This window comes from Microplitis mediator, chromosome 3, assembly GCF_029852145.1.
Source record: "Microplitis mediator isolate UGA2020A chromosome 3, iyMicMedi2.1, whole genome shotgun sequence".
Classification (NCBI taxonomy): domain Eukaryota; kingdom Metazoa; phylum Arthropoda; class Insecta; order Hymenoptera; family Braconidae; genus Microplitis; species Microplitis mediator.
Window position 1 is genome coordinate 8,154,489 of NC_079971.1, and position 23,946 is coordinate 8,178,434.

Below are 23,946 nucleotides of genomic sequence, written 5' to 3' on the forward strand. Positions count from 1 at the left end.
ATGTATATAAAAAATATGAGCTATGTTAATTAGTTAGGCGTTCGACGAACATCGGTGGATAACCGCGTATTATTAATTTTTGGTTTTTCTTTTAATTCTTTGTTATAAAATAGTACAGCTTCCCAAGCCATTTCTTTGAGCTTTGGAATCGTCACCCATGCTGAAAAAATCGATGTATTTTCTACCTGCAATAATATAAATAAACATTAATTATGTGTGAATAATAGTTTTAATTATCTATGGCAGAAACACTGGATTTTAACTCTACACCATTTATCGACCTTATATTTTAATATATGAAGAATATGAAAAATATTGTTGCTATATAATATTATAATTTAAGTATCTTTGAATACCCTAAAAACATCTGTCATGTTTTTGCGTATTGTATAAATCATTTTGTCAAAATTCTTTAGGTGTCCAGAACTGGTAGTTTTGCTCTGTACCTGAGGCATCTAGTTTCAAAACCGGACATCTCCGAAAAAATTGAAAACTTATTTGTTCATAAATTCTTACTCTATTTGTTGAGTACTACCATATCCCCGTAGGACTTAATGCAAAACACTACTTAATACCCAGAAATAAATTTAAAAATCCACGGTTGTTTTCAAAGCCGAAAAAATCTTATTAGCAGTAAGTTTCAAATCCGGCAAAAATTTATGGTTGATTTAAATCCAAGAATAAATAAAAACTTTTCTATCAAGTCTTTTAAAAATCAATTTTTATTATAATTTTTCTAGTTTAAATTATTTATAGAGTAATAAAAAAAGATTTTCCGTTATGCCAAAATATATTTTTGAATTCACCGATAGTTTAAAAATAAAGTGGTAAAAACTATTGGGAACAGTTTTTAAAGAAGTTTAGAATGATATACCAGATTAACAGTTTTATGACTCATTAATAGAATATTTATTTTATATGTAAGTAATTCAAAAAATTTTCGATAGTTATTGTATTGAAAAAAAATATATTGCAAGCAGCAAATGATCAAATAGATAATAATATAAATAAATATTCTGTGAAGAATTATCACAATGAGTTCCAATTTTCCGTATTCTTTTTCTTGCTTCATTTACTTGCTATACTTGCTATACTTTATTGAAAATATAATTGGCTTCAATATAATTCAACAATTATATGCGTAAATTTTTTTGCAAATAATTTACTAGCAAAAGTTTGAGATTATAAAGTACAGTAATTTTTATGACCTGCCTTTATTCATACCCGTATAAGACAATTAAGCTTCAGGGCTTCATAAAGGATGAAAATTCTTGATAGTATTGTTTACTAACTTTTGTCTGAATAATTTCAATAAGGTGATACTTGCATACACAATAAAATTTTCTTCTCTAAAACATACGTAGACAAATATTTACTTGTTTCATAATTTATAATCTTAACAGTAAATTTATTAACTCCGAGAAGAATTAGATATTTATATAAATAAAAAATCAATTAGACATCAGATAAATTCTCTTTAGTGAAATTTTTATTTATACAAACAATTTTTTTTTTAACTCAGTCTACAATAAATAATTTATTTTTTAAATACTTTTCTGGCAGTTACACTTATTTATTGATAGCAAATAAAAATTAATACCATATGGAATTTTTTTGATAATATTTGATACAATGATAGGTACCTACAACATAAAAAAAATTATATATTAGTTGACATGAGAAAATTAAAAAAAATTTTCATTACTAATATTATTTATGATTCTGAAATTGGCACAATCAACAATTTTCGGATTTTCTTTTCTTAAACCAATGAATTACAAAAAAAAAAAAAACTAATAAAATGCATAAGCAGGAAATTCAAAAAACTATAGGTGCCATTTTTTCAAATAATTTTTTTTATAATATATCGTTTTGAAAAAAAAAAATCCAAAAATTATTTGACGTCGGCTAATGTATGAGTGCGAATGTAGCAGACATCAGACAAGTTTAAAATTATAAATAATTTAAAAAATAATATTTATGAAAAATGCACTTTGTAATTTCAAAATTTTTCAAATGCGCATTTTTTTCAAATTTTATTTTTTTAATTATTTACTCTACTTATTAATAATTTTATATTTGTCTGATGTCTTCTACATTCACACTCATGGCTAATTTTAGTATTATTATTATGTATTAAAATTAATTTATTTCAATATAATTTCTTAAAACACTTACAAATTTAAATATACGCTGAAATTTCTGTACCAGTTGTTTTAGGCGTAGAATTGTTGATGGTGTCACAATTATTATTTGAGTCGCAATAACCATCTTTTGCAGTTTTATCCAACATTAAAGTAATTCTATTATATATTTTATTCTTAACATTAAATGGAATTTTTTTGGTACTTTCTAACACATCAATAACATCACTTCTTAGTTCAATAATTTGTTTTGAAATTGAACTTTCTTTACAAATTTCTTTATTATTTTCTTTTGAAGTTAATACGCAACTACTCAGTGGAAAATAATCTATTATATTTAATTTTTTATTCTTGCATTTTTTATTTGATTCAGATTTACGACCCATTTTTTATTTAATTCTGTATTAATAAATTATTTATAATAAATTTACTACTTGCAAGACGAATGCATAGAAAATAGACCTTAAATATAATGCGGGTACAATAAGATTTTAAATTACTAAGCATGCGCAGTACGCGCATTTGTAAGTCCAGTGTGAAAAGGGGAAATAATAAAAATTTGAAAATTCATATAAAAAATAAACTTCCTAATCCTGGGTCTCTGAAAAATTACCTCTTAAAAAATAAAATTCAAGAAATTTATCAAGTAAAAATCTCAATTATTGAAACTAAAAAGTTTTTATTTATTTTGTTCATATTAATAATAAATGATTTTTTTACGCGCTCTTTTGTTTGATTCTTGTGCTGAAATTTAATTATTTTTTGTATTAATGAAAAGAATTAAAAAAAATATAAAGCAGTTTATCTGATACCTGAAATGTAGCAATTTCCAGTTGTGCTGGTTGTAAATTCACAACTTTCTCAGGTTCTCCGTATGAAAATGTATAAAAATTACAAAAATAAAGAAAATTAAAATTCCAATCGTTAAATTAAAAAATAAAGGAATTTAAATAAAAATAAATATATTTAATATAATTTATATTTATTAACTAATTATATTTCAAATAAATTTCATCAAGATAAATTACTACAAATTCACTTATATTTATATACATAAATTTACTTAAACTTACTATTATTCAGTATATACTTTCTCTCAATTATTTCAGTTATTTTTATATATCATTTTAATATATATAAAAAAAATGTTTCTACAATGGAGTTAATAAAAAAACAAGATCATTAATATTTAAATATATAATAACTAATAATACTTTCTTAAAAAATATTGTTGTATTTAATATTTCGTTTATAAATCTATGAATATATTAGACTGTGCCAAATAACAATCGATACTTTTTTTTTCGGTCCCATACGCAAATGATATTGTGTACAACAAAAAAAAAAATTTAGCCACCAAATAGAGCCCTTTAAGTCAATAACAGAGCTTGCGCTCGCCTAAATAAGGTTTCCTATTTAAATAACATGGAAAATTTTTTTTTGAAGTTTGGAATTTTATAACTCATCAACTGATCAATGGATTGACACAACCAATTTATATTCTTGTAGAAAATTGTACGCCCTACAAAACGGCATTCTGACAAATCGCTCCAAAACTTCTCTATGCATAGACAACTCGATAGCATTTCTCTACCTAAAACATGTCTATCGTAAAATAAAACTATCCTTGAACTGATTACTCCAAAACCTCTTTATCCAGAATATTTATCCTTAAGCTTAAGCTTTACTTTGAAACTTCTATTCAATGCCAAGACTATCCGAAATAACACCATTAATTATCGATTTAACTTGCAAATCATCAGTACCTGAGAAAACATGTCGTTAACACGGAAATTAACGTGTTTTTTTTAGTTACCGATGATTTTTTAGCTGAGTTAATAATGAATAGTGTTATTTCGGATAGTCTTGGCATTGAATAGAAAAGTTTCGGAGTTAAGTTTGCGCTTAAGGAGAGTTATTCTGAATAGAGATGTTTTGGAGTAATCAGTTCAAGGATAGTTTTATTTTACGATAGACATGTTTTAGGTAGAGAAATGATATAGAGTTGTCTGTGCATAGAGAAGTTTTGGAGCGACTTTTCATGATGCCTACAAAAAAGGTCTACTATAATTTTTTCTATAAATTTAACCGTTCAGAAGTTATTAAAGCTTAAATTCAAATTTATGGTAAATTTCACTTTTTTTTTTGTTTACTTTTCCAGTAAAACTATCAATCATATCGCAAAATGTCGTAGGACTATTCTTGTAGGTCATTTTTTTTTTTTACCAAAATCTGCTATTTAATGATTTTTAAATCTCACAGTTCAAAAGTTACAAGTTTTGTAAATTAATTATTTGGGAAAAGAACTGAAATTTAAAAAAAAAAAATAACTTTTGAACTGTGAGATTTATTAAAAACTTATAAGAGACCTTTTTTAAAGAACGTTCAATTTTCTACAAGAATATGTTTTGGTTTTGTCAATCCTTCAATCAGTTGATTAGTTATAAAATTCCAAACTTCAAAAAAAATTTTCCATGTTATTAAAATAGGAAATCTTCGTTAGGTAAACGTTAGCTCTGTAATTGAGTTAGAAGGCTCTATTTGGTAGCTAAATTTTTTTTTGTTATACACAACAAAATTTCATATGGGACCGATAAAGAAAAATATCGATTATTATTTGGCACAGTCTAATATAGATATATATATAAATATAAATATAAATTTTTTGACATTTAAATTTAAATTGTTTAATAGATGGAAAACAAAATATTGGAACAGAGATTTAAAAATGAATGCACGTTACTGGATAACTATTGACTTTAATTTAAAAAAATAGTCAACGATAATTAATAAACTTTTAATAATGAATATTATTTTTAAAATTGTAAAAAGGTACGTACTATGGAAGTATTTAATTGATATGAATATCATTAGTATATTAAACTGAATAAAATATCAGTTTTCGTAGGCATCTATTTATGTTTATAGTTTTAGAAGAATTATTATTATTGTTAATTATCCAAGGAAGATTATATATTATTATAATTATACAATTGTTATAATTAAAATGGAAATTTTTTTATAAAAAAACGTTTTTTATTTCTCTATAATCTACGTATTTGGTTAGTGCAAATGGCTTTAGAGTTTAAAAAATTTATTTATCAAGTCTTCATTATTTTGTAGTTTCAATAAATAAATAATTTGATTTAAAATATTAATCAAAAACTAATTTTCATCTTAATCGATCGATTAATAAATAAATTATTTATACAATTAAAATTCCTTTATATTTAATTTCATGATTTATAATTCCCGTGGCTTGTTTCAGTTTTTTTTTCTTTAGATCATCGTCAATATCTACGGATCGTAATTCTTAAACACTGGAAGCTTTTGCTATTCATTGAATATATTTTATACAGTAATTAATAATTGTGTAAAGATAGATTCTTGTTTAAATAAACTTTTAAAAATAACAAGTTAAAAGTTATAAAAAAAAAAATCTTACGATTTTATTTTAAAATGGAAAACTTTATACGGAAAAAAATTATATGATTATTCGATGCATTTAATTTCAATTAATTATTTAATTAATATATATTTTTTAAAAAGGAAGTTTGTCAGTTAAAAACTATCAACATATCAAGTTTTGCTTATAAATTTCAATCATTTGCAATAAATTCCCGTAAAACCACACATTCAAGTGATTCAAATTTAAAAATTACTTCTAAAATATTTTTAAAAAATTATCGATAATCAATAATAATAATTATTAATTTGACCAACAAACTTTCCCGTCATAATAATAATAAATAATTTTATCTACCAACAGCTTTAGTTTGTTGCGCTTTATACATTTTCAAAACTTTTTTACCCGGAATAAGACTTTGGCTGAGTCCAGGTCGTTTTTTACGTTTAATCATTTGATTATTTTCTTGATCGATTTCATCATCATCATTATCATTATCTTTATTATTATCATCATGATTATCACCATTAATATGATAAATTTTTTGATTATTGAAGTGTGTTTGACAAATAACAGTCTCCTGAGGTGTACGAATTGCTTCAAGTTCAGCAGCACTGCGATGTAGATCTGAATCATGTGCAAATGTACAATTGTGCCCAAAGCGACATCGTCCTTTACGATAATTCCAACATATTTTACGTCCATTGATCATCTTTGTGTCATCTAATGTTGGTGTCATCTTAACATGTTTTTCTAAAATAGCGCTTTTGGCTTTTTCAGCTTCGACAAATGGATTTGTAAATACGGAAGTTTTTAATGTGGGAGTTACATTGAAATCTGGAGTCGGTAATGGAAGCTTATTGTTATCATATGAACTTTTATTGTTGCTATTATCATCTCGGTCATTTGATTCATCATCAATATCATCCTCATTTATACCGTCTTCCTCTTCATCATTGTCATCATCATCATCATCATCATCGTCGTCGTCATCATTCTCCACCTTTGGACTTAAAATTTGACCAGATCAGATTACACAGAATAAATATTATTTTTAAACTAATAAGCATATTATTTTATACTTATGAATTAATAATTAATTGTTACATTATTTAAAAATAGTTAAGGTTAGTAACAATAGGTTAAGTTTTATATTTCTATAACTTGAAATCCGATAAAAAAATTATTTGTAAATACTTACATAATTTTAACACCTTCTGATTCACTTTCTGAACCTGAAGATGTTCCATAATCGGCTACTAAGGAAGTCATTGTTATTTAATTTTTTTTTTTATTTTATTTTTAATTATTTATTTAAAAAAATCTTAATTTAATAAAAATATTCTACAACTATACGACAAACTATTTTGTTTGTGCGCTTTTATATATTTTTTTTTTTATTATTATTATTATCATCATTGTAGTAGTAATATATATATGTATATACATTTTATATCTTTGAGATTTATAATTATGCATTTGGCAACGTTGCTTTTTATTGTGGATCATAAAAATTCCGGAAGTCACCATTTTTTCGCGCTAAATTTTTAAACGTTTTTTCTTTTTTTTGTTTAAAATTATTTATTCTTATTTAAATTAATTATTCTTATTAATTTTACTTTTAATTATCACTTATTGTGGCGTAAAAATAGACGACTGTGTAGATGCGCGGTAGAATGTAATTTTTGGTTATGAAAAATGTACTTGTATTATTTTTCACCGGTCTATTGAACTAAATAAATAATTATAGGAATTTTTAATCTAACTAATGATTATAAACAAAAAAAAATATTTAATAATAATAATAGATTTAATTGTTTATCTTTTGAAAAAAAAAAATAAGTAGTAAATATTTATCTTAAGTAATAAAGATAAAAATTAAACAAAGTATGATATTTTTTATTTAAAAAATACAAAATTACAAATTTAAATTTAAATATTTAACTTATTTTTATCTGAACTTATTTTAAATAATTTTATCAAGTTATTAATTATTTTTAATTTCACTTTAAATAAAATTAAAAAAATTAAATTATTTCTTTGTCTAATAGAAATAATAATTCAAATAAATCCAGTATCATCAACAGTGACTTGAACACTAGAATTAACTTCTAAATCAATGCTTTGTAATACTTTGATTTCTCTAGTTTCATTATCTTGTTTATCAATAAATAATCGTGTGTTAGGAACATTGATCCAATATTTACCAAGATGAGGTACTAAATCCATTGTATCATTAGCACTTAGCTCTCTTAAATCGTCGTTATCACGCCATACTCGTAATAAATTGACAGTAACAATTGATAAACAACATTCAGTAACTAAATAACGGCATACATTTGCTAAATAATTTAATGAACTAAAATTTTCAGAATTTTCTTCCAACATTGAAAAAATAACAGGCAGAGAATCAATTATTATCAACTTTGGTTTATCTTTATCATTATTTGCTTTGAATGATGATGAAAAATTATGCAAGACTGTTAATAATTCACTTATATTTTTTAAACTTGTTACTTTTATTCGCTCCATTGCGCCGCCAATTACCTGGACACAAAAAAATTAATTTAAAATAAATTATTATCTATATTATTAAGAGAACAAGGAAAGTTTTGTTCTCTAGCCATATCTATATGATAGAATTAGTTAATGTTATTAAATTTAGTATCGTCAGAAAGGTATTGACTTGAATTCGTGCCTTTACATGGTTTAAACCCTTTTTATCTATATCATTCGAATTACATTTAAATTACGCGGGAAAAAAAGACGATTGTAATTATTTTTCTCAAATAAATTAATATTTCAATTATTCTGTCACTGAATATGACTGAATATATATAACTATTATATATATATAATTAAGAGAAAATAAGAAAAATTTAGTCTATGTCATGTCTTTTATGATGATAAAAATTAAACAGATTCAATTTGGTATCATAAATATATTAGATGACTAATAAAAAAAAATTTCATCGTGTGTAGATTTTTTTCAAAAATCCCATGATTATATAATAATCGAAATCAATAAGTTTGTGAGTTAATGATGAGTTTTTTCTCATTAAATTCCAATGATAATAGAAATAAACAATTCTAGAGTTAACTTTAAAGTATAGATTTTAGTAAGCAGTTAAATTCAAATTTAATAAATTTGGTAATAATACTCGGGCAGTCGCACGTAGTGACTGTAGGTTGCTCGTGATTATGATTATTATTATTATTATTATTTAATAAATGAGTTTAATAAATACCTCATCAGATAATTTTTTAGCTTCCAAAATGCTTTGTAATCTTGTTGCTGAAAAATCTTTTTTAATATCAATGTAATGGATATCTGATGATGAATTGATAGCAATATTTGCAGCGATTGTTATACATAATTGTGTTTTTCCTGCTGATGATTTTCCACATATTTCATATATTCTACATGCATATAAACCACCGCTTAATAAATTATCTAGACTACAATCAACAAAATAAGTAAGTTAATTTTATTTTAGTATGATTAATAAAAAAAAAAAAAATATTATTAAATTAATTATTTACTTTTTAATACCAGTTGAAATAAATTGCCGTTGCTGCTCTAATAATACCAATGGATCTTTATCAATTCCACTAAATCTTTCAGCTATTTCTTTTCTAACAGTTTCAATAGTCTGTAGTTTAAATAAATAAATTAATTTATTAATTAACTTTAATCATAATTTTATTTTTTTTTATAAATAAATATTTAAGTGAAAATTCGAATATTTGAAATTTTTTTTGAATTTAAAAATGATTATTTATCGATAATTAAGAATAAGTAGTCAGTAATTATTATGTCTTTCCTAATAATAGTAAATATAAAATAAATAAATTTTTATTTCTCATCTGTACAACTTTGCAGCCTCAATTATTTTTAAAATTAATGTATTTCATTGTTTAAATTCCAATTTATTAAATATGATTATTATTAAAAATCGTGGACAAAAATTATTGTAAAAAAAATATTTATGTAAATAAATAAAACTTACTAAAACAGGTAACTCAGTAATATTTTTTAATTTTTCTAAATTTTCAGATACAAAATCAAGTACTGTAAATATTTTTTTACTATGCAATTTATTAATATGATCTTCATTTAATAATGAAAACATTTTCGGAGTTAATCTCGCCATCGTAGTTCTAAAAAAAATATAAATTAAATATCAGTAATAAAATTTTAAATTTTTATCAACGACAACTACGCTAATCAATAGAAATATCAGTATCCAGATGATGCGCCGTTCAAATGATTTCCGTCATTTACTCACATTTATGCATATACATAGATACATACATATACAAGTATAGTAAATGTAGGTACATTGTGTGTATATGTATATATAAAGTATTAACATTCATACGTGGTAAAACGACATAACAAGTGGTATATATATATCTGTAGTTACGGAAATAATAATTACTAGATAGTTAACAGAACGGAGTTGGTCAACCGGGCAGAGTAACAGTAGATGTTGGATCATTAGGATCTCAACTAGTTCATTTAAATAAATAAATTCTGATAAAATGGAATTAAATATTTGATATTTAACTTTTCATAGTTTTAGAAACACGTGTTTTAAATTAAACTATAATATGAAAGTAAAACGTAAGGTACTCGTGCTCAATTTTATTGAATCGACCTCGTATATTGAAAATCTTAACAAGCCGTTTGATAACGGATAGAACATATATATATAGAGATATATATGTATAATTTTATTATTACATTTGATAAAATATTTTCGTACAATAAAGTACTCGCGATTAATAGATGATAATTAAATAATTATTTAATCCATCGCGACTTGGTAATTTATAAGAAGAGTTTGTTAATGAGGTAAGTGCTTACTTGTTTTAATTTTTATTTTATTGAACTTGGAGAAAAAAATATATATACATGTACATATATTTAATTAGTATTCGTAACGCATGATCACCACGTGGTCGCCATGTTGAGTTTCTGTAAATTTTTTTTGCGCGCGAGTTATCACGTTTCAATAAATATTGATTTCATAATTGTAATTACTCACTTATCTTTTAAATATTACACTAGTTGAATTTATATTTGTTAAACAATTATTTCCATATAATAATATATAATTTATTTTGAACGATTACTTATTAAATAATGGATTTGTTATAAATTACTTTCCAAGTAAAATTTTCGTGCGCATTGAAATTAAAAATTTATTTTAAATAATTTTAATTAGCTGTACTTATTTCGAAAAATATTATTGATTAAAATATATAATTTGAAAATTGAAATTACTTGTTCGAAAAATTATAATATTCAAATCTTTAAATGATACTGTAGCCGGCGTCTTGTAAGTTTTCGATTTTTTTCAAAACGATAAATTATGAAAAAAAAAAAAAATATTTTAAAAAATTTTGCCTGTAGTTTTTTTAAATTTCCTATATGTACATATTTTTAATTTTTTTAAATTTTTGTAATTGATTTGTTGAAAAAAAAACTCCTAAAATTTTTAGCTGTCTACTAACTTCAGGATCATATTTTTAAAATTAATTGTTTAAAAAATTTTAATATTCAAATATTTAAAACTATTCGATTTAAATATAATTTGATAGTGAAATTACTAGACAACAATATTTCGTTGAATGATAAATAAATTCAATATTGATACAAAAAATTTTTTTTATTCATACCAAGAACTTTTTGAAAGTTCTGTGCATAGTTTCATACAATTTTTTTAAATTTGTATTAAGTAATTTTTAAATTAGTTTAGGTAAACATAAAAAATGATCAAATGTTTGCTATTTTTAGTAATATAAATATTTAAATACCTAAAATTATCTAAATTACATATTTTCATTGATAAATATCAATAAAATATATTATAATAATTATCTAATATGTAATGCATGTGATTTTAATTAAAAAAAAAAAAGAATTAATCAGTTTTGTGTCTGATGAGTTTTTAAAATTTCTTGAACTCTAAAAATTAAAGCATCATTTTTAAAAAATCTGTAATCATGAAAATAATTTTCAAATTACCTAAAACAATCATCAATTGAAAAATTTAATTAAGTAAATTGATAGTAAACACTCGTATTGATTCGTGAGTTGTAAAAAAAAAAAAAAAAAAAAAAAGTTTTACTCGGAATTTTGTACGTTAGTAAAAAGACGCTGATTTGACCAGTAAAACCGGAAATGATATTAGCAATAAGTAAAATGTGTATAAAAATAAGCCAATGAGAGTGTAGTATTTTCGCCACGTTGCCAAATTGGAGTATAATTTAAACCAATGAAATACGAGGACTCCAAGTAAAGGGAACAGAAATGCCATCTAGGAATGGCTTGTATAAGCAAAGTTTTGAGTAGTAGGCAAGCGAGCAAGCGAACCCGAGCGAGGATCGTGGGCCTGGTTGTGTGTTAGCTCGTGAAATATTGTCGGGAACCGTCGCCATGTTTAGAAGTGTGCTGTACGTCCTTGATAAAGTCTAACTAAAATGTATCGTAAAATATTAGATATATCTAATGTACTAAACATTACGTGAGGTACCTAATTAATTAATTACAATTGCTTTAAACAATTGTGCGGTTTATTTATGTGGATGCCGTATTTACGTACCGTAATTTTGTGATTAAATAATGGTAAGTCCGCCCTTAAAATCAGTCAACGCCAATATGGCGGACATTAAATTTCCTTTGTATCGTGTCGAGTCGAGGCGAGGCTTGCAACGAAATACATTTTTTTTTAAATTCAATAAAATCATTATTTTTACTCAGTATTTATTTTTATATTTAATTTCACTGATATTTATTGTCGTTTCGTGTTATTTTTTAAATTTAATTGATTTATTTAAAAAAATTTTTTTTTTTTTTTTATCTCAGACTTAGGTAGCGGTAAGAGCTCATTGTCTTATTTTTTTTTTACTCATTTAAATAATGACATGATTATTTAAGTTGTTTATATTAATCTATGGGTTTTAATAAATTTAATAATATTTCATTCATTATGCAATTAGTTTCTATTTAATACTTAATAAATTAATTTATTACTGTACATAACGATTGTTCATATTACGGATTTTGATTTCGGCGCTATTTCGGCTAATCAATTATACGAAGTATTCCGAGACTTTACGGACACTTACTTTTTATATTATTTTTATTATTATTATTGTTGTTATGTGCAATCATGAACACTAGGTTATAAAAACGTGTTAATTATTTTTGTTTATACTTATTTATTTATTTATTTTTTTTATTAAAACAATACAATAAACTTGAACCAATTAAATCGTCGTATTGTTTAATTTATACACTTGTCAATTATTAATAACTATTACTAGTTATTTAATTAATAATTTTATTTAATGTGTAATTTTTTTGTTATTTATGTGTTATTACAGTGTCATGTGTAATGAGTGATAAGCAGGGCGTGCCAACTTTGCCGCCCCTCACTGGGGGTGGAAATAACAATGGGGGAAGCAGCGGTTCTAGCAGTGGAACTCAGCAGCAACAGCAAACAGTTAATTTGCAGCAAGTATTGGCAAGTCAAGGTCTCAATGTCCTTACGACAGGAGCTGGACAACAATTTGTCATCACGTCTCAAGTTCCTGGCCTTACTCAGGTAACTTTTTCTTGACCTAACACTATTTTAATTTTTTTTATTTAATAAATTAAAAGAATAATTTAATGATGACATTCTACCGAACCTGAAGAATTGATATCCATTCAAATCATTTCTATTTATGCTGTCACCGAGGCATTTATCTGATAAAAATTATTCAACTAAATGATTTGTTTTGATAATAAATGATACAAATAACTGATTGTTAATAAATGATAATTATGATTAATAGGTCCTACCAAGTGGTGCGACAACAACAGCTGGATTACAACAAGTCACACGTATTGTTAACATCAGCAATATGTCAACGGCAAGTGGTTCGCCTTTGGGGTCACCCAATCGGCAGAACACGACGAAAGTTGTACTCGCAACATCACCGAAACTCGTGAGAACGACATTGGGAAATATGTTTCTTACGCCAACGTCTCAAATAACATCATCGCCACCGGCTAAAAAACTTAAACTTGCTGATGCTACGGAAAAACTGACGATGCTTGATGACGCCAATGGTTATCGTCGACGTATTATGGAGCACAAGATCAAGAGAATGCGCGCTATTCGTGAAAAGTACGCGGAGAACGCGTCGGAACTTTATTTTCTTCATGCTGGTGGTAATATTATGGACTTTCAAGCGTGGAAAAAGAAGCCGGCTACGTCATCATACCTTCAATTTCTACGTCAGCATCGTTTAGATCCTGATGATGAAAATGAAGATCTTACTGCTCCGTTGCCAGCAATTGCAGACATTGCGGTGTCATCAGTAACGACTATCACCACTTCAAACACGACTTCAACAAGTCAAGGGGGAGAAGTGAAGATTGCTGGTGTTGGTGTTACTCCCGTTGCAGTCTCCACAACTTTACCAGCTGCTGTTGCACAACTTAGTCAGCAAGGTATATATAATTTGAATTTATATACATATATACATATATTTTTTTTGTTCCACTTCTTAGTACTACTAAATCTTTAATATCGTACACAATCTTTAACCCTAGTCTCCGGTTATATCTTGTAATTTAAGCACAAGTCTGTAATTAGTGAACCCTGACTGTAAAACAAAATTAACAGCAATAACAAAAATAAAATCTATGCACCAATAAAATTGATTTACGTAGTAGGACAGATACCAGGTAGGCCTCAAGGGGGCCGACATGGAATGGTATTTGCCATCCGAGCAGCAATTCAATCTCCATCAGTGACCGTTCACCCTTCACCCACGTCTACTATAGCACCCACATTCATTATAGGTGATTACCATTAGCGCAGTCATTCGATGTTACTAGACGACTTTTCCTTAGACTGTTTTTGTACATTGATCGTATATTCTTATATATATACATATATAAATTTATATATATGTGTGCAAGTATATATTTTTTTTATCGTCACGATTTATGTGCTGATGATTAAGATGGAAGAATTTCAATATCTCGATTTATTTTATCGTTTCTTCATTTAGTATATAGTTTTTTTTAGCATCAACGCATCCTGGCATGATTTATTTAAATTTATTCAATATTTAACATAGAACATTTTTTATGCTTATCGTGTATTCATTGTAATGTAGACATATAAATGTGTATTTTGTTTGTTATCAGTCAGTTATTTTGTGTGTTTAAATAGAATAAATATATATACAAAAAAAAAAACCAAATAAACAAATAAAAACCCACGTGAAAACCACTGGTTCAGTATTTTTAAAACTGGATTAGTCAATATGATCGTGGGGATATTAATATCGAGCATGTGTAAGATCTTGAGGGATTTAAACTCGCAAGATCTAAGGGAAAATCTCGTTACATTTTTTTCAATTACATAATTAATTTGCTAAATATATATACATATATTAATTTATTTATTTAATTTCATGTAAAGCATTGTAGCGAATAACTTTATGAGAAGTTTGTATTTTGATAACTGTAGGTTGAAATTTAGTTCCAGATTCGTCAAAACCTTCAGCAGTTGTGACTACAAATCCTTCTGCAAATACGTTAAGTAAACAGCCTGCGGCCTCAACTTGCGTAAAAACAATGGTATCAATGACAACAGCGGTAGCAACCACTCCGACAGCTACCACTACCGCAACTTCAACATCAACTCCAACTTCATCCGCTCAACCTGTTGTCAAACTTTTTAAATTATCTGCAAATGCTCCGTCTTCATGTGATATTCAAAATAACCAGGAGCAAATTGCAGAGAAAGCTAAACAAGTAATAATTCATTTACTATATATTTTTTTTTTATTAAATAATTTACTCGTTGGGTTTTGTTAATTTTGTATTGTAATTAATTATTTAAAAATAATTAAACGACAGTTTAATTAATCTCATGGGTGTCTTTGTGGTATTATAGGAAGCTTATGTAATGCAAAGAATAACGGAACTACAGCGCGAGGGCCTTTGGTCGGAAAAACGATTACCAAAAGTACAAGAGCCAGCGAGAACAAAAGCACACTGGGATTATCTGCTGGAAGAAATGGTATGGCTGGCTGCTGATTTTGCGCAGGAGCGTAAATGGAAAAAAGCTGCGGCTAAAAAATGTGCTAGAATGGTACAGAAACACTTTTTGGAAAAAGAAGCGCAGGCTCAAAAAGCGGAAAAATTGCAAGAATTGAAGTTGAAAAAAATGGCTGGATTTATTGCTAAAGAAATAAAAACCTTTTGGGCTAACGTTGAAAAAGTATGTAACTTATTATTAAAATATTGATTTATTACCCCACGTACTTAAGCCGGCAATTTATGTACTTAATTACTTAATTTGTGTGCTCATTGTGGGAACATAAACTTTCTAAATAAGACAACTCCAACTGTATCACGTGATTCAGTTTAAGATTTTTTAGACACAGTAATTTTTAAAGATGTCAATTTAATATTTTTTTATCGGGTTGCATTTATATTTTTATTGTTTTACTTTTTATTAAATTATACTTTATTTTTGTTTAAAAAAAAAAACAGCTCGTGGAGTTCAAACAGCAGACTAGACTGGACGAAAAAAGAAAAAAAGTACTAGATCAGCAACTGAACTTTATTGTCGGCCAAACTGAAAAATATTCCACGTGGTTAACGGAAGGATTAAATAAAACTGAAGGTACCACGAGTATTTCAGCTTCTAAAAATAGTTCGAGAATAGCATCACCCGTACCCGCACAAAAACAACATTCAGATGGTAAATAAATAATAATAATGCATTTTTTTTTTTTTTTTTTTTTTTTTTTTTTTTTTTTTTTTTTTTTTTTTTTTTTTTCATTAATCTTGACAACAAAAGATTAAAATTAAATTATTACATAATTCTTAAGATGAATTTGAGCCAAATCAAAGTTCAGAAGATGACGAAGAAACGATAGCAAAAGCTGAAGAGGAGATGAAATCAAATCACAAAGAGGAAGTTGAGTTACTTAAAAAAGAATCTGAAATACCTTTAGAAGATTTACTAAAGGAATTACCGCCAAACTATCTTGAAGAGAGGGATAAAAGTTTGTCTCCGCCTCCAGAAGATTCGATTAATGTTGAAGAAAATAATACAGATGGTGATGCTGAATTTACCGTTGCTTCGGAAGAATCTTCAGATGATGAAAATACAATTATGGAACAGGAAGAGGCAGAAGGTAATAGTGTAGATCATCGGCAAGAGTTGGACGATCTTAAAGCCGAAAATGAAATGTCTATTGATGAACTGATGGCCAAATATGGAAGTATGCCAGCTTCCATGGATGTCGATGAAGAAAGTGAACACGGTACGTTTTTAAATATTTATTTGAGTTATTATTTATTTATATTTTTTCAATGATGATACTCTTACCGAACTTGATGGGGCGAGCATCCATTCAAACTCGACCCCAAAACGTGAAATTACCGAGGCATTTATCTGAGTTTAATTTATATAATATAAATATTCTTTTATTTTTTTTTAATGATATAAAATTATTAAACGCATTGTTTTATTTGTTGTAGAATCTGATAAGGATGATGATGAAGAAGGTGAAGTCGAAGCTGAAGCCGAGGCCGAGGCTGAAGTTGAAGCTGAAGAAAAATCAGAAAGTGAAAATGAAAGTGAAGATGAAACTAAAGAAGATGATGAAGATTCACAAAGTCAAAGTGATGATGACGATGAGGAAACGGGTATTGGTCTGAAATCGTTGTTAGAAGATTTAGATGATAAATCGTCGAGTAAAAATGCCAATGAGTCAAACTCTGAGGCGCACAACGAAATGGATGATGTTGCCGCCTTAGCTGAAAGTATTCAACCCAAAGGGAATACACTACTAACAACAAGTGTAAGTAATTTCATAGTTTTCAACGTCTTAATTTATTATCAATTTTTTTTTTTCTTTTTTTTTATACCTTCACTCCAAAATGATTAGCATTTTCTATGGCTTCTCATTATTTCACGGAAGGTAGATTAAACGTGAATGCTTTCCCATGTAATAAATTAAATAATTTATTGCGCAAAAGAGTCAGACAATTTTTTCTTTTAATAAAATTTATTTTTTTATGAATTATAAATTGATAGTTGATAGTTTATAATTAATTCATGAAAATTATTGTTTTTCTTGAAGGTCGTGACGAAAATCCCGTTTCTTTTGAAACATTCGCTTCGTGAATATCAACACATTGGTCTTGATTGGCTTGTAACAATGTACGAACGAAAATTGAATGGAATATTAGCTGATGAAATGGGTCTTGGAAAAACAATTCAAACAATAGCATTGTTAGCACATCTTGCTTGTGAAAAGGGCAATTGGGGTCCTCACTTAATAATAGTACCTACATCTGTGATGTTAAATTGGGAAATGGAATGTAAAAAATGGTGTCCGGGTTTTAAAATTCTTACTTATTATGGTACACAAAAAGAACGTAAACAAAAGAGAACCGGTTGGACAAAACCAAATGCTTTTCATATATGTATTACATCTTATAAACTTGTTATTCAAGATCATCAAAGTTTCCGTCGGAAAAAGTGGAAATATTTAATTTTAGATGAAGCTCAAAATATTAAAAATTTTAAATCACAACGATGGCAATTATTATTAAATTTTCAAACACAAAGACGTTTATTGTTAACCGGTACACCATTACAAAATAATCTCATGGAACTTTGGTCACTGATGCATTTTCTTATGCCCAATGTATTTCAATCGCATCGTGAATTCAAAGAATGGTTTAGTAATCCCGTCACTGGTATGATTGAAGGAAATAGTGAATACAACGAAAATATTATACGTCGACTTCATAAGGTTTGTACGTACTAAGTAATATTAAATTTTAAGTTTTTTAATATTTTTTTTTTATTTATTTATTTAAATAAATGGTCATTCGCTGCCGACAACCTGCTTGATTTAATTATATCTTGATTGGTCTTTATTTATAAATCAGCGAAATATTAATTTAATCTCCATTAAAACTCGTGTAACGGATAAGTGGAATTTTTTACGTTATGCGAATCCTGTCTGGAGTTACAATTTAATTTTTAAAAATAAGTCATTTTTTTTATTCTGTAAGATAAGGGACTCAACATCTAATTTTATAATGTTCTAACTTGAGTTAAATTATTATTGTTTTTTTGTCTCCATTTTTCGCTAGAAAAATTAATAAATGTCACACACACGCACATAGACATTTGTTTATAATTCTGTTAATACGAAAAACAGCTTTCAAACATATGAAAATGTTTACATTTATTGCGAATTTAATATTAAAAATCAAACTTTTAATAAATTCGCGCCATTGCTATAGTTAACTGGAGCTAGAGCATTACCGATTTTCATTTTAAGTAAAATAAAATTAATAAATTTATTAATATGAAATTTACTACAATAGAAAAAATAAATAAATTACGCGCTAATGAGAAGAATCTATACTAGAGTAGTTACTTTTTTTTATTAATAATCAAAATAAAAAGATAATTTATCTATGTAAATTTTTTCAGCGCATAAATGAATAATTTTATTGATTTGTTTGCAATCAACTGACTTGATAAAGAAATTTATTAATATTTAAATATACAAAGCGTGATTCAGTACATTGAAGAGTACACTCTGTGTTTGTCGTTTAAAAAATGTTATCATAATCTTTAATATTCAGTCACGCGGTAAATTTAAATTTGATTTTTATTACATTGATAACTTTTATTTGCACATGTTTCTTTCATGATTTTAAAAGTATCTTTTGATAGCTAACATAAGATATCGGGTCTCTTAATTTATTAAATTTTTTTTTTTTTTTTTAAAGAAATAAATCTAAAGTTATTTATTTATTTTTTTTTTGTTATAGGTTTTACGTCCATTTTTACTCCGAAGATTGAAAACCGAAGTAGAAAAACAATTACCAAAGAAATACGAACACGTAATAATGTGTCGTTTATCAAAACGTCAAAGATTTTTATACGATGATTTTATGTCACGTGCTAAAACTCGTGAAACTTTGGCTAGTGGTAATTTGTTGAGTGTCATCAATGTATTGATGCAATTACGTAAAGTATGTAACCATCCAAATTTATTTGAAGTAAGACCGACGGTGTCACCATTTCAAATGGAAGCTATTGACTTTATTACAGCTTCATTAGTATGGAGTGCACTTGATTACGATCCATTCAAGGTAATTTACGTTTTTTGTTTTTTATTTTTAAAAATGTAAATCAATTTTTCCATATTACCTGCATTAAATCTGCTAGTTCTAATCCCTGTTTTTGCAGTCGAAACAAACCAATTTCCGATCAATGTGATTTAGCAGGCAGAAACTGATCAGTTCGTTCCCTAGAGAACAAACTCATAAGTTTCTGACTTGATTTCATTCTTGTTATGATTAAATTTGGTTCATATCATTCTATTTGCCAACCAATCTGACAGTTATCTTTGAAAAATTAAAATAAATAACATAAATTTCAATAAAAAAAAAAATGTTTAACTATTAAAATTTGGATATTTAAAATACACAAGAAAAAAATGATGTTTTGGCGCAAGAAATGTTTTGCATTATGAATAGAAAACAAAAATTTTCTTAGGACTGAAAAAAATTTCTGGTCGCAAAAAATTGTTTTTTGCTCCAAGAAAATTTTGGTTTCCAATTTATAACGCAAAAATTTTTTCAGAGCGAGTATAATTGTTTTGCGTCAAATAATCCTTTTTTTCTATGCAGCATTATTTTTTACCTCGTTAATAGTCAGAAATTAGTCTGTTATGACCGACCCCAGGCTTTAAAACTCAGTAAGAATGCAAGTAATCATGAAAAATGTAGGTCATGTTCAGAAACTCACTCTGGAAGAGAAAGATGCAACTTCTGTGTTCACAACTATCTGGTTAAACCAGAGGAACAATTCGACATAACTATTAATATATAGCGTTCGTAAACTCCGCGAGAAGGTAAATGCAGTATCAGGTATTCTCTTGTTCCTCTGGTTTTAATTAAACAACGTGGCTTTCAGCTTCATAATCATTTGGATAAATATTTATCAATCCCCAAAGTGTTTTTCTGAATATGCTCGGTGTGTGGCACGGGATAAAACACGATTTCAGATCGAGTAATGTCAGCCTTTGCCTTCGTCTCTAGCACTCTCGACTTGACCCTTGTCTGAAATCGTCTTGTTTAATTCTTGTCACTCAATTTACTATAAAATATAAAAAATAATTAATAGTTTTAAAATTTGATTATTTTATTTTCAGCACATTGATTTGGCCATTTTAAATTTAAATCTATTGAAAATAGAACGTACAATAACAGCATTTGTGTCACACAGAATACGTCGTTTACAAACACCTCGTAAATTAATTGAAGAAATAGATAGTCAGCCACCGCCACCACCACGTTGTCCAGCGGGTAAAATAAAAATAACTGTAAGATTGTCAAATCAAGTTAAACCACCGTCAGTAACACCCCAGCAAGTAACTCCAGCTAAAATAAAAAGTTTTACTGGTATTTTACCAACACCGCGTGTTGGTACTTCCCCATTAATTAAAACAATAAATAATCAAACTCCTGGACAAGGTGTTACATTACGTGTTGCTGGTGGACAACAATTACAAGGTTACGTTCAGCTTGTTCAACATCAAGGAAATGTTAAAGGTATAATAATTTAATTATTAATTATATTTATAAATTAATGCATCATCGATCGGTGGTTGTATCACTCGTATAATCTGCCTTTGCAATGGTGCTATAATAAATTCCTTGGCCAGCCTGTTCATTTTTAATTCATATTATGTACATTCTAGAACCGGGAAAACAATTTGAATTTTTAAAAAATTTTTATCGTAATTCAAGTTGTAGAATTTAAAATTTAATTTAATTGAATTAAATTTTTTTTTTTTAATGTAGCGATACCAATGGCTGCGATAGCGCACAATTCTCAAACAACAACACCCGTAACGGGTACTACGACAACGATAAATGCTCAGAAAATAGCCGTGAGCAGTCCAAATATCCGCGATGGCTTACAAAGATTAACGCAAACTGTTACGTTTAAACAAGGAGACTCTGTACAGAGGATACCCATGTCAAGTTTTGCTCAATTAGTACAAACGTCTACAGGTCGGCATATTATTCTTCATTCCAGTCAACAGTCAACCAATGCAGGTAATTAATTTAATTTGGTTACTTTATTCTATTATTATAATATTAACATCTAATGAATACGATTAATTTAGTTTGAAATTATTTATTTTTTCGTTAATGAAATTCGTGTAAAAATTAAATTATTGATTTATTGTCTATTAATTTTTAAAGGAAAATTATTTTATAATTTAATTTTATTAAAAAATTAAAAATTGTGTAAATATTCCCGATTCAGGGTAACTGAATTTTTATTTTGCTTTTTAATCGACCAATAATTATTTAATTTTCGGCTAAAATAATTATTTTAATTGATATTTTAAATATTATATTTTGAAATTAATAAATATGATCCATTGCGACTCTAAAAAATTAAAAACAAATAAAGCAAAGAATATAAATTTATATCTTTTTTTTTTTAGTTTCTTTTCCTGTGATGACATCAAGTGGTCAACGACTAACTGTCCTATCGCCAAAATTTACGCCAGTAACAAAAGTAGTCGGTGGTGTTGTGACAACATCAGCAAATACAGTTGGTGGTCGACCTGTAATGCGAGTACCGCCATTAAATGTTTCTACGAGCGTAGCATCAGCAATGGCATCACCATCACAGCCACAGATACGTGGAATAGTAACAAGAGGTACCAGTGTATCAGCAACTGTTGGTGTAACTGGCGCTGGCAGTGGTAATAATGCCAATGGAACAACGATTCAGCAAAAAGAAATAATTAAAAAACGTAAAGAAAGTCCTAAATCAGATTTTTATTTATCACAACTTGAAGAAGATCGACGACAACGACGTCAAGCTAAATTAAGTACAATAGCTAATATGAATGAACGTAAATGTGCGGCTTGTCCATTATACGGCGAGGATCTTTTTACAGCATTGAGAATTGACAGACCAGCGTCTGGTTGTCAATGGCACAATGGCTGGTTAAATTGTAAAAATGTTAAACAACCAGCACGAACCCGTCGTCAATATTTTTCTCATACAGAAGCTCTGGCCCAGGCGATTAAATCAACAGAACAAATAGTCGAAGAATTAAAAGAAGTATTTGAACGTTTTGTTTGTTATGTACCAGCAGTACGTGCACCAGTACCGCGTTTTCATGTTTCACATCCACCTCCATTTAAATTATGGCAACATCAACGTATGCAAATGGTATTACAGCGACGGGTAACACCTAGATGTGCGATACTTCATCCAATAAATAGTGCAATGATGACACAATTTCCTGATCCACGTCTTATACAATATGATTGTGGTAAATTACAATCACTCGATCGTTTATTAAGAAAATTAAAAAGCGGTAGTCATCGTGTCCTCATATTTACGCAAATGACAAGAATGTTGGACGTACTTGAGGCGTTTTTAAATTACCATGGTCATATTTATTTGAGATTAGACGGTACAACAAAGGTTGACCAACGTCAATTTCTTATGGAAAGATTTAATGGAGATAAACGTATATTTTGTTTTATATTATCAACAAGATCGGGTGGTGTTGGTGTTAATCTTACTGGTGCTGATACAGTTATATTTTATGACAGTGATTGGAATCCAACAATGGATGCTCAGGCACAAGATCGTTGTCATAGGATTGGACAGACTCGTGATGTTCATATTTATCGGCTTGTTAGTGAAAAGACTGTTGAAGAAAATATTCTTAAAAAGGCCAATCAAAAGAGATTACTTGGTGATCTTGCTATTGAAGGGGGTAATTTTACTACTGCTTATTTCAAGAGCTCGACAATACAGGATCTCTTTAATATTGATCAGACTGAAAATGATGCGTCGGCACGTATGGCTGAAATCGTTGAACAAAATAAAGATCGTGAAAAATTATTGCTGAAAGACGTGTCCTCTAGTTATAGTAGTAATAATAGTAATAGTGGTAATGGTAATAGTAATAGTAATGTAACAACGCCAGTCGTTGAAGAAAAAGTAGCAATGGGTGCCTTAGAAAGTGCACTTGCTGCTGCTGAAGAAGATCTTGATGTATTGGCTGCTAAAACTGCTAAAGCTGAAGCTGTTGCTGATCTTGCTGAGTTCGATGAAAATATTCCGTTGGATGATGCTGATCGTGAGGACACACAAATTAGTAAAGCTGAACAAGAAGTTCAAAATTTAATTTCACAGGTAATATTTTATTATCATCATTATTATTATTATTGTTTATTTATTTACTTATCGGTAAAATTTATAAAAATAAAGGATCGGAATAATAAAAATGTCT

At 27.4% G+C, this 23,946-nt stretch overlaps 3 protein-coding genes, 1 long non-coding RNA gene and 1 other non-coding gene across 8 annotated transcripts in view; 3 read left to right on the forward strand and 2 right to left on the reverse strand.

Moving 5' to 3' along the window:
- Positions 1-5,899: 5,899 nt before the first annotated feature.
- LOC130665751 (ATP-dependent RNA helicase ddx54) lies at positions 5,900-6,974 on the reverse strand. Its single transcript, XM_057466303.1, has 2 exons — positions 6,752-6,974; positions 5,900-6,560 (listed from the first exon to the last, which is right to left on the reverse strand). Exons 1-2 carry the CDS (start codon positions 6,820-6,822, stop codon positions 5,900-5,902), a joined length of 732 nt encoding a protein of 243 aa, XP_057322286.1. The 5' UTR covers positions 6,823-6,974.
- Positions 6,532-9,238, forward strand: LOC130665752 (uncharacterized). Its single transcript, XR_008989576.1, has 3 exons — positions 6,532-6,677; positions 8,819-9,027; positions 9,107-9,238. It is a non-coding gene; the product is annotated as an uncharacterized LOC130665752 (long non-coding RNA).
- LOC130665750 (DNA repair protein RAD51 homolog 4-like) lies at positions 7,541-10,707 on the reverse strand. 2 transcript variants are annotated; one of them, XM_057466301.1, is made up of 5 exons: positions 10,421-10,707; positions 9,561-9,711; positions 9,094-9,203; positions 8,799-9,009; positions 7,541-8,097 (listed from the first exon to the last, which is right to left on the reverse strand). In XM_057466301.1, the coding sequence occupies exons 2-5, from the start codon at positions 9,702-9,704 to the stop codon at positions 7,612-7,614; spliced, it is 951 nt and encodes a 316-aa protein (XP_057322284.1). In that variant the 5' UTR covers positions 9,705-9,711; positions 10,421-10,707; the 3' UTR covers positions 7,541-7,611. The 2 variants fall into 2 exon arrangements, with proteins under 2 accessions (XP_057322284.1, XP_057322285.1); XM_057466302.1 differs by lacking the exon at positions 10,421-10,707 and adding an exon at positions 9,993-10,132.
- The window catches only part of LOC130665749 (helicase domino), a 29,858-nt gene continuing 16,117 nt past the window's right edge, over positions 10,206-23,946 (forward strand). The window contains exons 1-13 of one of the 3 annotated variants that reach the window (XM_057466298.1): positions 10,206-10,408; positions 12,946-13,166; positions 13,399-14,059; positions 15,102-15,376; positions 15,519-15,845; positions 16,121-16,331; positions 16,462-16,899; positions 17,117-17,439; positions 17,722-18,399; positions 19,436-19,759; positions 20,824-21,223; positions 21,476-21,733; positions 22,132-23,849. In XM_057466298.1, coding sequence (XP_057322281.1) covers positions 12,957-13,166; positions 13,399-14,059; positions 15,102-15,376; positions 15,519-15,845; positions 16,121-16,331; positions 16,462-16,899; positions 17,117-17,439; positions 17,722-18,399; positions 19,436-19,759; positions 20,824-21,223; positions 21,476-21,733; positions 22,132-23,849 — 5,823 coding nt within the window. In that variant the 5' untranslated portion in view covers positions 10,206-10,408; positions 12,946-12,956. Of the gene's footprint in view, positions 10,409-11,910; positions 12,185-12,945; positions 13,167-13,398; positions 14,060-15,101; positions 15,377-15,518; positions 15,846-16,120; positions 16,332-16,461; positions 16,900-17,116; positions 17,440-17,721; positions 18,400-19,435; positions 19,760-20,823; positions 21,224-21,475; positions 21,734-22,131; positions 23,850-23,946 lie in introns of those variants that run through there. The other 2 variants (XM_057466297.1, XM_057466299.1) reach the window with 2 other exon arrangements.
- LOC130666194 (small nucleolar RNA SNORA26) lies at positions 18,506-18,626 on the forward strand. The gene has a single exon (XR_008989633.1). It is a non-coding gene; the product is annotated as a small nucleolar RNA SNORA26 (small nucleolar RNA).